Below are 13099 nucleotides of genomic sequence, written 5' to 3'. Positions count from 1 at the left end.
AGACGCACACTGACTGTACACAGATCCTCTCTGGGAATTAGGGCAACTGTGGATGTGCATTTGGATTATCACTCTGGGCCATTTTAGAAAACACTCCTGGGTTGATTCCTCTCCTGACAGTGTTAACCCCTGACTGAAGCAGCTGACCTGGTACATGTAGCTACATCTATGTTGTGTACCCTTTGGGAATGCTATCTCAGACAGAAAACAGGTAGGCGTCTGTCAAGTTCTCTGTTCCACATGAAATGAACTACCGGTGCAAATGACCTGAATCGTTATTGCTCACAGACCAATCTGAGCAATGTCTCTGCAGAATGTTTGTGCGTGTGTGTTTACTGTACACTGTTTACAGGACGATATGCTTGTCAGAACCCTTCTGGTTGTCGGCCCGGATATCCCTTAGAGGCTTGACTGCCTGCCCCGATCAGGGGTGGGCGGGACACAATAACACACAGTACAACCAACTGCCACACACAGGAAATAAACGAACACAAGCAAAAACACCTAGCTAACAGAGTTTAAAACCTTGGGACAGAATGGAGAGGGTTTGTTCTCAATTTTAGTAGCAGACCCCCAAACCCTGTCCACTCTACCAAAGGAGGAAAGTGTGAGAGTTGTCCAAAGAGACAAAAAGTTATATCCTTTAATGAGAACAGACAAGGCCCAGAACCCCCAGAAGAGGCATTATAAAAGCACTCCCAAAAACCCTTCTGTTCTAACTCAGAGGCTAGCTCCAGTCTACTGGGTCTCTGGGCAGTTCACACACTCACAGAGAGGAATAGGGAACTGTATTAAATCCGGGGAAAAAAAGATATCTGTTAAAAATATCAGTTGGCTCCAGATTTCTCAAACGTTCTGTATTAAATACATTTATCCAGGTAAGACTCGTTGAGATCGATGTTACAAGGAGCCCAGGCCAGAAGGCAGCATCACAATCAACCATACAAATCTACCATGACATGACCCACAAGCTCACCCGTTCTCAAGGGAACATTTTCAGTCGCTCCTGCAACGGCGGCAGTACCGATCTGCCACTGTCGCTTACCGTAGCGTGGCCCTGTCTGTCAGACAGACTCACTGAGGAGAGGTGATCTATGTCTACACTGGACTGCTGATAGTTTGATCTCCTCTTTCCTTCTCTCTGCCTCGTACACAGTGGCCCCATCGACATATGCGGTTTTATCTTTATCCTCAGGAGAATGACGAGAATGAAGACAGTCAACGCCTTGGCTCCCTTGTCTGTCGCCCCTCTCACCCTGACTCCGGGGCCGTGGATAAAGGCTATTGATTGAATCGACCGCGTGTCGCCATGATGGCTGCATTGTTTTATACTGGCTGTCAGTGGATGGAGAAACACATTAAATTGAGGGTTTCACTGTAGGCTGGGGCCAAACCTCTGCCCTGAGGGACAATAGTGTCTGCTTACAGTATGACATCAATCAGCATCCACACATGCCCCTAGTCATGAGTCAGATATTGCTTGTAATCAACTAAATTGAATAGGGAATGGGTGAGTTGGGGGAAAATTGGAGATGCATATGGTCATTAATCCCTGTTAGTGACATGTGGGTACAGTAGCCTTGTGCTGTAAAGGAAAGATGGGGATGAAGAGGTAGGGTTTAAAGACGATCAGTAATGTGTAGTAGTGAGGGGCCTGGCTTCCCTAAGGGCTTCTATCATTTCCCATTGGACATTTCTGACTTCATTTGCCTTCACAAAAAACGTAGCAACCCCGACAAAAATGGCCACGAACCATCATCCACATTTGCTGTTGCTGCAGGATTATTTTCCTGCTGTAACAAACTGCCTCAAATGATGATCCTACATCTGGGCCTGGCGAGCTCCTGTGTGGTGACATAACTGGAAGGTGTCCGAGAGTGAACTCTGAACTGTCCCCTTTCAAGCAGTTTTTGAAGTCTAGCTGTGAACCAGAGGGATTTTTATTTTGGTACTATTTAACTGGTATAATACATCTCCCTACTCTACAGTCGTTTGATCTTGGTGATAGGGCATGTAGGATAATGTTGCTAATAATAGTATGATGCATTGAACACTTGTGGTAGTGAGTTGCATTTACTGAGGAGAACATTTCAGTACAAACACTGAGGTGATTGGAGCTGGAAGACAGATAGACACACACACACACCTCTTTGGTCTTGCCTCACCTTAGGTAACTGGATGTGGCAGCAGGTGCAAATGAGACATTTAAAATAAGTGTCTCTGAAAATAAACAAGGCATCAAGCACACGCAACAAAACCACAGACATGCATAGGGACTTGACTCACATCGTCCCCGGAAGGAATTGATCTGTCAAGGTATGGCTAAAAATCACAATTACCCATTCAAGACATAGGCCTAACTCGAGGCTTCTTTTAAAAAAAGGAATCACTCCATCCCTACGTACTATTTTCCCCTCCCGGTCATTTTCCTGCTATCCGGCGTCTAAACACCCTGGGCTGGGCTGTGCTGGGTCCTCATGGGTGTACTCTGTGCTCACACACACACACACCTGTGTCCTGTCTGATGTCAGTGGGCTGGAGGAACATTACCCAACGGGCGTGTGATAAGATTAAAGAGATACAGCGATTGGTACGGTGCTCTGCTCCCACGCCATACCTCACTGTCTGACGGGCCTGATGGGAGGGGACTGGCTTCTCCTGTATAGACCTACGGTTCTGACTAGAGCTAGACTTCACCTTACAACAGTACTACTCGTGTTCTCATCTCCCTGGGAGAATGCAGCAATGGTTACACTTCCTCACTGTTCTGCTCTTTCAGTCGTGAAATAGTTCTAACACCTGGAATAGTCTCCTTTCAAAGCCTTGATGTATTGATGTGTCCTGTTGATCAAATATAGAGGTACACCTCCCCCTAGTGGTTTAATTACATACTACAGTACACATGCACAACAATTTATTTTATTTTTTATTATTATTATGAATGAACAAATACAAAACAGAAATATACAAACAAGAGTACATAAATCTAACAGAAGGGTATTACATATCAAGCTTTACTTTCAATTTGTTAAATACATTTATGGTGCATATTGCTTTTACATTTACTGATCATTTCAAAATAATATTTAAATTCTATCTTAAATAATGTGAAAAGGGGTTTGTTCTCTGCCCACTTCCTATTATGGATAAAGAATCTTCCATGAAAGATAAACAAATTAACAATGAAAGTTAAATCAGGGTCCATATCATTTGGATCAAAATAAAACATAATGTCAGTCTCTCAGATTAACATTAACAGTCGTATCTTTTCAAATAAAATATTCTAACTCACTAATATTGATTATATTATTATATATTTTTAAGATCGATCACAAGCAGGAAAAGAATGACCAGAGACCATGAACATCTGCTTAACGTGGGTAAAGTAACCCATAGAGACGAGCATCGACATCAGATCCGCCAGTTGTTATTCTGCCCACGGCATCTGTCACTGAAGATGATCAACTTGCGCACCTCTGGTTTGGTGAGTGGCGTGAGTTTTGTCTTCACCCACTTCAATATGCCGCTTGCCACCTCAATGGGCCCTCGGTGTGCAATCCCTGCAGGATACAGTGTAACGTTATATATAACTAGCTAGCTACTGTAGCCATGTCGAATCATCCGGTGGATGGACAAATATAATCTAGCAATAACATTTGTAACGATAATGTATAAATTAGTAGCCAACGAACTTGAGCTAATATGTTTTCTCTATAGTTACAAATGAGACAACCCAGAACATACATGTTAGTTACTGTACTCTATAGCTAGCTAGCTTGATTGTTTGATATACGGTTCTTCCACATAGCTCTTTTGGACAGCTTTACCCAGTTTTTTCTTGACCCTTACGATTTGTATAGGGTTTTCTCGCATCCCGTAAGATCTTCCTTTGCCTGTCTTTCCATTCTTTTAGTTTTGTTTTACGTTTCTTTCCCACATTTCTGCAATTTTCATCAGCAACAGAAAGGTTGTGCGCTTGTCCGTCCATTCTGAGTGGTGCACATAAACGGTTATTCCACGAGAACCTATCTTTAAATTTTAAACGATTGTTAATTAGCGCGTGGAAAGCTTGTGAAACCGGTTCACTATAGAAAAAGGGTGTCCAATAATCATTTTTCATGTCTATCTCTTTTTTAATTTTTTAAATGTCACATATATGGTTTTTCGTCTGTAGGATTAATTTGTTATCAATATATATTTTAAATCTGTGTATAATAAAGGTCTACACAGGGCAGATTCTATGAATGAGTTTGTATAATACTTCTTTCACCTTATTAGATATACAATATTTACCAGATAACAACGAAACTTTCAGTTCCAGTTCAATTGTCCTAGGGCTGCATTCTAGTACATTGTAGCAGAGGGAATAGTAACATATTGACATAGTTTCCTTATATACATGTTATTACATTTATAGTTTAAAATGTAAATTCCTTCTAATTGTATTGAGGCTACAAAATCCTCAACAGTTGCACTTGGAGTACTGTTATATTCTCCTAAAAGAAGAATAGCACCTTTAGGGACAGCTCTAACAACAATTTGATACTCCTCAGGAGTGAATGTAACATTGTGTGTTCTCATAAATGCTGGATAATCATATAGTTGTCCATCATTATTCAATATAAATGTTTAACCCAAATCATGTTGAATATATAAATATATATTTGAAGTCGGAAGTTCACATACACTTAAGCCTAAAACATTTCAACTCAATTTTTTCACAATTCCTGACATTTAATCCTAGAAATAATTCCCTGTCAGGTCAGTTAGGATCACCACTTTATTTTAAGAATATGAAATGTCAGAATAATAGTAGAGAGAATGATTTACTTCAGCTTTTATTTCTTCTATCACAATCCTCAGTTTGTCAGAAGTTTACATACATGCAATTAGTATTTGGTAGCATTGCCTTTAAATTGTTTAACTTGGGTCAAACATTTGGGTAGGCTTCCACAAGCTTCCCATAGTAAGTTGGGTGAATTTTGGCCCATTCCTCCTGACAGAGCTGGTGTAACTGAGTCAGGTTTGTAGGCCTCCTTGCTCGCACTCCTTTTCAGTTCTGCCCACACATTTTCTATAGTATTGAGGTCAGGGCTTTGTGATGGCCACTCCAATACCTTGACTTTGTTGTCCTTAAGCCATTTTGCCACAACTTTGGAAGTATGCTTGGGGTCATAGTCAATTTCGAAGACCCATTTGCGACCAACTGATGTCTTGAGATGTTGCTTCAATATATCCACATCATTTTCCTCCCTCATGATGCCATCTATCTTGTGATGTGCACCAGTCCCTCCTGCAGCAAAGCACCCCCACAGCATGATGTTGCCACCCCCATGCTTCACAGTTGGGATGGTGGTCTTTGGCTTGCAAGCTTCCCCCTTTTTCCTCCAAACATAACGATGGTCATTATGACCAAATAGTTATATTTTTGTTTCATCAGATCAGAGGACTTTTCTCCAAAAAAGTACGATCTTTGTCCCCATGTGCAGCTACAAACCGTAGTCTGGCTTTTCAATGGCGGTTTTGGAGCAGTGGCTTCTTCCTTGCTGTGCAGCCTTTCAGGTTATGTCGATATAGGACTTGTTTTACTGTGGATATAGATACTTTTGTACCTGTTTCCACCAGCAACTTCACAAGGTCATTTGCTGTTGTTCTGGGATTGATTTGCACTTTTCGCACCAAAGTACGTTCATCTCTAGGAGACAGAATGCGTCTCCTTCCTGAGTGGTATGACGGCTGCGTGGTCCCATGGTGTTTTTACTTGCATACTATTGTTTGTACAGATGAACGTGGAACCTTCAGGCGTTTGGAAATTCCTCCCAAGGATGAACCAGACTTGTGGAGGTCTACATTTTTTTTCTGAGGTCTTGGCTGATTTCTTTGGATTTTTCCATGATGAGAGAGGCACTGAGTTTGAAGGTAGGCCTTGAAATACATCCACAGGTACACCTCTTTCATGAAAGATTCTTTATCCATAAAATGAAGTGGGCAGAGAACAAACCCCTCTTCACATTATTTAAGATAGAATTTAAATTGTATAATTATATTTTGAAATTATCAGTAAATGTAAAAGCAATACGCACCATAAAATAATTCAACAAATTTAAAATGAATCTTGATATGTAATACCCCTGTCTGTTAGGTTTATGCACTCTTGTTTGTATATTTCTGTTTTTTTGTATTTGTTGTGCTCATAATTTATTTGTATTTTTATAATAATAAAAAAATTAAGAGAAGTGGAAATAATAATAATAACAATAATAAATAAGCAATGCACTTACTTCCTGTTTTTAAAAAAGTAATCGGGGCTGGTCTTTGTGAGGATGAAAACCCAATCACCGTTTGGTATTCGATTCCGGAAACAACGTCAGCCTTCTGTTTACATCGTAGGACGTGTTCAGATAAGTGTCGACGTATTGAATCTTATTTTTAGACACGTTTATACAAATAGAAACATACCTCACAATTTGTTTGATCGCAATGGGCGGTCATGGTGTGATGGCGAACGAGGAATCGTTGGATTACTCGGTGCACGAGGCGTGGAATGAGGCCACCAATGTCTATTTGCTCGTCATTCTGGTTAGCTTCGGACTGCTAATGTATGCTAGAAAGTAAGAGGCTCCTTTGTTTTTTTGCGACCGACTGTTAATACATATATAAGTCTTTTGAACTAAATGTGTGTTTAATAAAATGTTTTTGATACACTTTGATGTTACAATGCTTCCAACCAGCTAGTGCACATGAATGACAGTTTACTGTTGGGTCTCACTCGCTTTCCTCCTCTTCTCCCATAAGAAATAAGAGGAAGATCATGAGGATATTCGCTCTGCCCCCCACAGCTGGAACCACGACCGAACCGAACTTCTATGACAGTCTGCAGAAAGTGAGACTCCGCCAGCAGCTGGAGATGTACTCTCTTGGTGAGTTTGTCAGTCACAGTGATTGCCGGTTCTATCTAGCCTTTTGGGGGCCCTAAGCTAGACGCAAAACATTTTAGTTGCCCCCCCCCCCTTGACGGTGGAGGGAATTCTACACATTGTGCCATGGGGTGAAGAGACAGATTTGCAATTTTATTACAAATTTCATGCAATTCTACTCATTCTACTCAACACATTTTCTGCAATTCCACACATTTTGTAATGACTTAAGCCATGTTAATATGATATTTAAGTGAGAATGACTAACAAAATCAATGGGGACCCACTGGAGGTCAGGGCCTCCGGGCATGGTATTTGACCATGATTACTACACATTTAGATACCTGCCTAGACTAACTACCAATCCAAACATTGTTAGCTGACATGGCTAATTAAGTGACTGTCAGTGCCTGACGTATCAAGAGAAAGATGGCTGATGTACAACCAAGCGACCCCTTATGCCTGGAACGGCACTGGTCTCAGTGCTGTTGCAGAATAATGCATCAGTCAATGTTAGACTTGTGCCCACTTATGATAGAGCTTGAGGTCAAATGCATATTTAACATAGAACAATTCTTCTAGATACATTTTTATATTTCTGTCCATGATTAGGAACTGACCTCAAATCAGTTAATCACTCAAGTCAAATATATTTCTGGTTTATCAAATAGCTCTGTGTCATTCACTAATCAACTCTTAGCTCACACAGCACTTCTAAAATATCTAAATCAATCCCACTGTTTAAATTGGTATAATTCGGACTTCTTTATGCCTTAACAGCGAGGAAGTTTGACCAGCATCAACACCAAGGCCAGAGTGAAAGTGTTCAGCTCTCTATGGAATGAGACTACAACAACAAGGTAGCATGGCCCATCATCGTGCCTGTCTCTCCATCCCTCAGCCTCTTTGTCTTTGCTAAGTCTCATCATTACTACACTCCTGAAGAGGGCATGGGTACCAAGGAGGAAGAAGTCGAGGGTCAAGGAAGGTTTCTGTGATTAAGACGTGTCAAGTCAAATCGTTTGTGTTTGCACAATTGTTGCTGTACGATTTGAAACAAGGACTATAATGGATTTGGATATGAAGAATTACTGGATATTCCCCCTGCAACATCTGTTTTTTTTGTTGTTTTTTCAATTCTTTTGCCCTTTTTATGTATTTTATTAGTCATTTTTGTATTTTATTCAATGCCTTATTGGATTATGTGTGGATTTGTCGCCCCATAGTGGTTTTAGCAGAACCTTCATCCAGTGTTCAATATACATCCTGTACAGTGACAATTCAAATAAGTCTTAAACTTGTAAAAAAAAAATATATATATATTATAACAATTTCATTTAGCATATCTATTTAAATGTTTGGTTGTCAAGAACTGTTTCATTTCCCAGTTTCTGATCCTCCTATAGATTCCTTATTATGGCATTACTGCTGGGAAAGCTTAAAAGTGTTGAGAGTTGACTTTTACCCAATCCACTTGCTTTTTCTAAAAAGGAAATGAATTGCTATTATTACTCTGGTTCAAAATAAATTAAAAAATAAGGGACCAATGAAGGACCAAGGAATTGTATTACTTTTTGCTTGATTTCACCCTCTGCCTCCCTCCACTTCTTTTGTAATAATTCATTTAATAGCACAATTCTCAGAGCAGAAAGTTAGGTCTGGTGCGTGTGTTTTTTGTAGAGCAAGATGGGGTAGGTGTTTGGGGAGGCAGTGATTGAGGAAGGTGACATTTTGCATCAGGGGCCTAGCAGAAAAGTTGGGCCTCTAATCCATCAAATAAATAAATAAAACATGAGTCAGAGGAAAGCCGTGGCCCAGAAACACAACACAAAAGAGGCCAAACAAATGTGTGTGGACGTCCTTCGGAGGTAGTGTAATGGAAAAATGATTACTCCTCGCGGCGGCGAAATGGCACACTGATTAAACGCATCAATATATCAACGACCGGAGCACAGGGCCAGATCCTTACCTATTCTAAATAGGGCTGTGTGTGCATTGAATCTTTGCTTATTCAGTTTTGTCGTGTGCATACCCCTTTGTTGTTGCTGTAACTCTGAGCAGAGACTACTTCAGGATACTCTACTATTGTCCCATTGTAATTAAAAACCTGTGGACTTATTAGTGAAATACAAGCAGCACAGATAAAGTAAATGGTTAGAAATTGGTAATATCCCCAACTTCATTTAAATTCAGATGTAATCTATATTTACATAAGAATGTGGACACCTGCTCATTCCAAAATCATCGCCATTAACATGGAGTTGGTCGTCCCCCCCCCCTTTGCTGCTACAACAGCCTCCACTCTTCCGGGGAGGCTTTCCACTAGATGTTGGAATATTTCTGCGTGGACTTGCTTTCATTCAGCCACAAGGGCATTAGTGAGGTCGTACACTGATGTTGGGAAATTAGGCCCGCATTCCCATTCATCCAAAAAGTGTTCTCGACAAGCCTTTTCTGTATGGACCTAGCTCTGTGCACGCGGGCATTCTCATGCTGAAACAGGATATGGCCTTTCCCAAACTGTTGCCACGAAGTTGGAAGCACAGAATCATCTAGAATGTCATTGTATGCCGTCGCAATAAGATTTCACACCAAAACTAAGGGACCTAGTCCAAATCAAGAAAAACAGCCCAGACCATTACTCGTCCTCCACCATACTTTACAGTTGGCACTATGCATTCGGACAGGTAGCATTCTCCTGGCATCCGCCAAACCCAGATTAATCTGTCGGCCTGCCAGATGGTGAAGCGTAATTCATCATTCCAGAGAAGGTGTTTCCACTGCTCCAAAGTCCAATGGCGGCGAGCTTTACACCACTCCAGCAGGTGCTTGGCATTGCGTATGGTGATCTTGGGCTTGTGTGCGGCTGCTCAGCCATGGAAACCCATTTCATGAATCCCGACAAATAGTTATTTTGCTGATGTTGCTTCCAGAGGCAGTTTGGAACTTGGTAGTGAGTGTTGCAACCGAGGACAGGCAATTTTTATGCGCTACCTGCTTCAGCACTCAGCAGTCCCGTTCTGTCAGCTTGTGTGGCCTACCACTTCATGGCTAAGCCGTTCTTGCTCCTGGATGTTTCCACTTCACAATAACAGCACTTACAGTTGACCGGACCAGCTCTAGCAGGCCACGAATGTACTTGTTGGGAAGGTGGCATCCTATGTCGGTGCCACGTTGAAAGTCACTGAGCCAGTAAGGCCATTCTACTGCCAATATTTGTCTATGGAGATTGAATAGCTGTGCATATTTTATACACCGGTTGGCAGCAGGTGTGGCTGAAATATCCGAATCCACTCATTTGAAGGGGTGTCCACGTACTTTTGTATATATAGTGTATTTATATCAACATCGGTGTCCATTTTAAATGAGAATAAGTGAGTTGACAGTCATTGGGCCAATATGGGAGTATGGTCTTGCAGTTATTAAATCCATGTCCCCGCCTCACCGTTATCAACAGAGAGATAATTCATGCCCATGAGTCATCTGCTGTATTATCATGAGCCGTAAGGTACAAACCCCAAATGCCACCTAGCCTATAGTATTAGGCTAGTACTAAAAAAAGATTATATCATGTGAACAAGTGTGTTAACGAGATAATGAGCCATTGTACATGTGCTTTTCTAATTAATCTGCTGATGTAATCAATCAGTTTCTCATTACCAGAGGTTTAATATTTAACCAGTACTATCCCATTGAGAAACATTATTCACGGCAAACATTAATCAATAGCTAATCTGGAGTTAATTGCTTAATTACCAAATGGACTAATGAGGTCGTTAGTGGGAGAGGTCTAAATGAACCGCTCAGAATCTTCACTTCATTCTGAGAATGAAAGGGTTCAAGAGGAGGAGAGTAGAGGAGTGGACTAACGATACCAGGACCAAGGTGTTCCGTCCACACCGCTCTTTAAAACGTCACCTTATTAAATTCACTTCTTGCTTTTCCTCTGTGAAGGAAAGTGGGTAGGGTTTTATCCTTGACATTCAGCAAAGTATGATAGAGTGATAGAAAAGAGAGTGGTTTACCTGCATGTCAGTACACTTGGAGGGTAGCATGTCACCTAGAATGACAGTGTGTGTGTGTGCATGCATGTCAACGTATGCATACGTGTGTGTGTGTGTGTGTGTGTGTGCGCACATACTGGGCGTTTGTGGCTAGCTAGGTGGTGGAAAAATTAGGCACAGCTCGGTAGTTCTCAATATTGTTTCATAAGGTTTAATTAAAAATAGTTTATCACTGGGTTTGGGATAACACAGCGACTCAATCTCCCAGCAATGAACTGTCTCCAACCATGCAGAAAGCTATTAATAAACACCAGTCTGAAACAGAGCGAGAGAGAGGAGAGGGTTGAGAGAGGAGGGGGAGGAGAAAAGGAGAAGAATTAAGGGATAGAGAGGGTTGGGGATGAGAAGAAGGGACCGAGAGGGAGATGAAACCCAGCTGATAAATGAATGTAATCTCACAGTGAAAAAGTGAAGAGCTACTGTGGTTATACATCACCTGGAGAGGCTAATGAAATATGCTATCTGTTTCTGTTAGCCAAAGAGCCCTTCGAGGGATTCTAGTTCATCTCAATGAATTCTCTGTTTCTCCCCCTCTCTCTGCATCATACAGCAAGTGGGAGAATAGTTAGACTTCAATATTTTGCTCTCTCTCTTTCTCTCTCACCTTGCTCCTGCTTCATCCTCCCCTCTCATCCACTTCCTTTTATTAACATTTCATATATGTGGAGATGTTATGATTAAAGAGAAATAGACAGCACGGTTTGGCCTATTTTAATCTCACCTGACGCTGTCTTTATGGTGATGGTTATCATGGTATTGCAGGACATCAGCATATTATACACAAGCTCACATTCTTATTCCACCTCCACAGCAGCCGCCTTGAAAAATATGAGAAAAGTAAACAGCTTCATAATTTAGTTTTTATATAAGAAAAATTCAGGAACAAATGCAGCTGACCAAAAACTCTGGGTGTTTTGGCTGTATTAGTTTGAAACATTGTCTCTCACAATACAATAAAGATTGGTGGTTCTGGTTTGTTTTGAAAGTAGGAAGTGGGCCAGAGCCTAGGGCGATCACTCTCTCTACCCTCTACATCCGAGAGCCAGTTTAGAGAAAATTACTTTCTTTATTTTCCCTCTTCAAACTGAAAGGGACTTTCAAGACAATCTCTCTCCCAGGGACATGCATTAAATACATGATGTTCCCAGTTTCCCAGGACTTTTGCAATGTACTGGTTCTGAGAAATGTCATGAATTGAGATGATCAACTTCTAGCCTTTTCTATGCAACACTAGGAGTAATATGCAAACACGTATGCCTTGTGTATGCATACACACAAGCCTACATGCACACGCCCATTTACACACCACAGGCACCCACACGTGTGACCTGGAGTGGACATAGACAAGAGGATATCTCTTAGAACAGGGGCCGCACTCTTCAACACAGCGGGGACAATCTCTCCGCTCTCGTCTTTATTACTGTAAGGTGATTTATCGTGTAATATAACAAGCCTTAACTTGAGCCCCTTAAAATGTCTCCCATATTAACTGGACATGAACCGTTCGGTCTTCTCCGCTCCTCTCTTCATTAGCCGGAGAAAGCAGACAAGCCAATCACGCAGCCTTGTCAGCCGCGGGCTGCGACAGGAAGGAGCTTTGTGTTTTATGGGTGGTGTGCATCATGTGATGGGTGGTACATGTTATGGTTATTATGCTCTATGGATGGTCTATCAATTAGCTTTATGCAATAAAGGTGATTTTATACTGATGTGTGTTATTTTCTTCCGTAGCTGAATAGGGTATTATCCTATGACGTGCTGTAAGAGCGTGTTCAATGTTATGGTTATGCCCACAACATGTTTCAGCAACCTGAGTGCCATTATTTGCGTGTCTGATCTTTTCCCTGATGTGTAAACAGCCTGAAAACCACATGGAATCTGATCTTTTGACTTCCGATTCATACCACTATCAAAAGGGATCGGAATCCTGATACAAACCCCATCCTCCATATGCGCCATCTGTCTGGTTGCTCAGATCAGATTTTTATGCTCTGAAGCGACCTGGCATGTTAAGAACAAAATATTATTTACAATGACGCCTACCTCGGTCAAACCTTCCCCTAACCCGGATGACGCTGGGCCAATTGTGCTCCGCCCTAATGAAATCCCGATCACGGC

The 13099-nt window shown here is 41.4% G+C and overlaps 1 protein-coding gene across 1 annotated transcript; it reads left to right on the top strand.

Moving 5' to 3' along the window:
• The first annotated feature begins 6353 nt into the window (after positions 1 to 6353).
• On the top strand, positions 6354 to 8484 carry LOC115129921 (small integral membrane protein 19-like). Its single transcript, XM_029660718.2, has 3 exons — positions 6354 to 6611; positions 6796 to 6920; positions 7698 to 8484. Exons 1-3 carry the CDS (start codon positions 6481 to 6483, stop codon positions 7760 to 7762), a joined length of 321 nt encoding a protein of 106 aa, XP_029516578.1. The 5' UTR covers positions 6354 to 6480; the 3' UTR covers positions 7763 to 8484.
• The last annotated feature ends 4615 nt before the right edge of the window (positions 8485 to 13099 follow it).

The sequence above is a fragment of the Oncorhynchus nerka genome, linkage group LG5 (assembly GCF_034236695.1).
Source record: "Oncorhynchus nerka isolate Pitt River linkage group LG5, Oner_Uvic_2.0, whole genome shotgun sequence".
NCBI lineage: Eukaryota > Metazoa > Chordata > Actinopteri > Salmoniformes > Salmonidae > Oncorhynchus > Oncorhynchus nerka.
The sequence above is the reverse complement of the archived record's forward strand: the minus strand, read 5'-3'. Positions and strand labels throughout refer to the sequence as shown.

Excerpts from the sequence above, each read along its gene's own strand:
- LOC115129921 (XM_029660718.2), top strand. The coding sequence starts at position 6,481 with ATGGGCGGTCATGGTGTGATGGCGAACGAGGAATCGTTGGATTACTCG. Across the intron at positions 6,612-6,795 it reads CTGCTAATGTATGCTAGAAA|AAATAAGAGGAAGATCATGA; the intron begins GTAAGAGGCTCC and ends TTCTCCCATAAG. Across the intron at positions 6,921-7,697 it reads GCTGGAGATGTACTCTCTTG|CGAGGAAGTTTGACCAGCAT; the intron begins GTGAGTTTGTCA and ends ATGCCTTAACAG.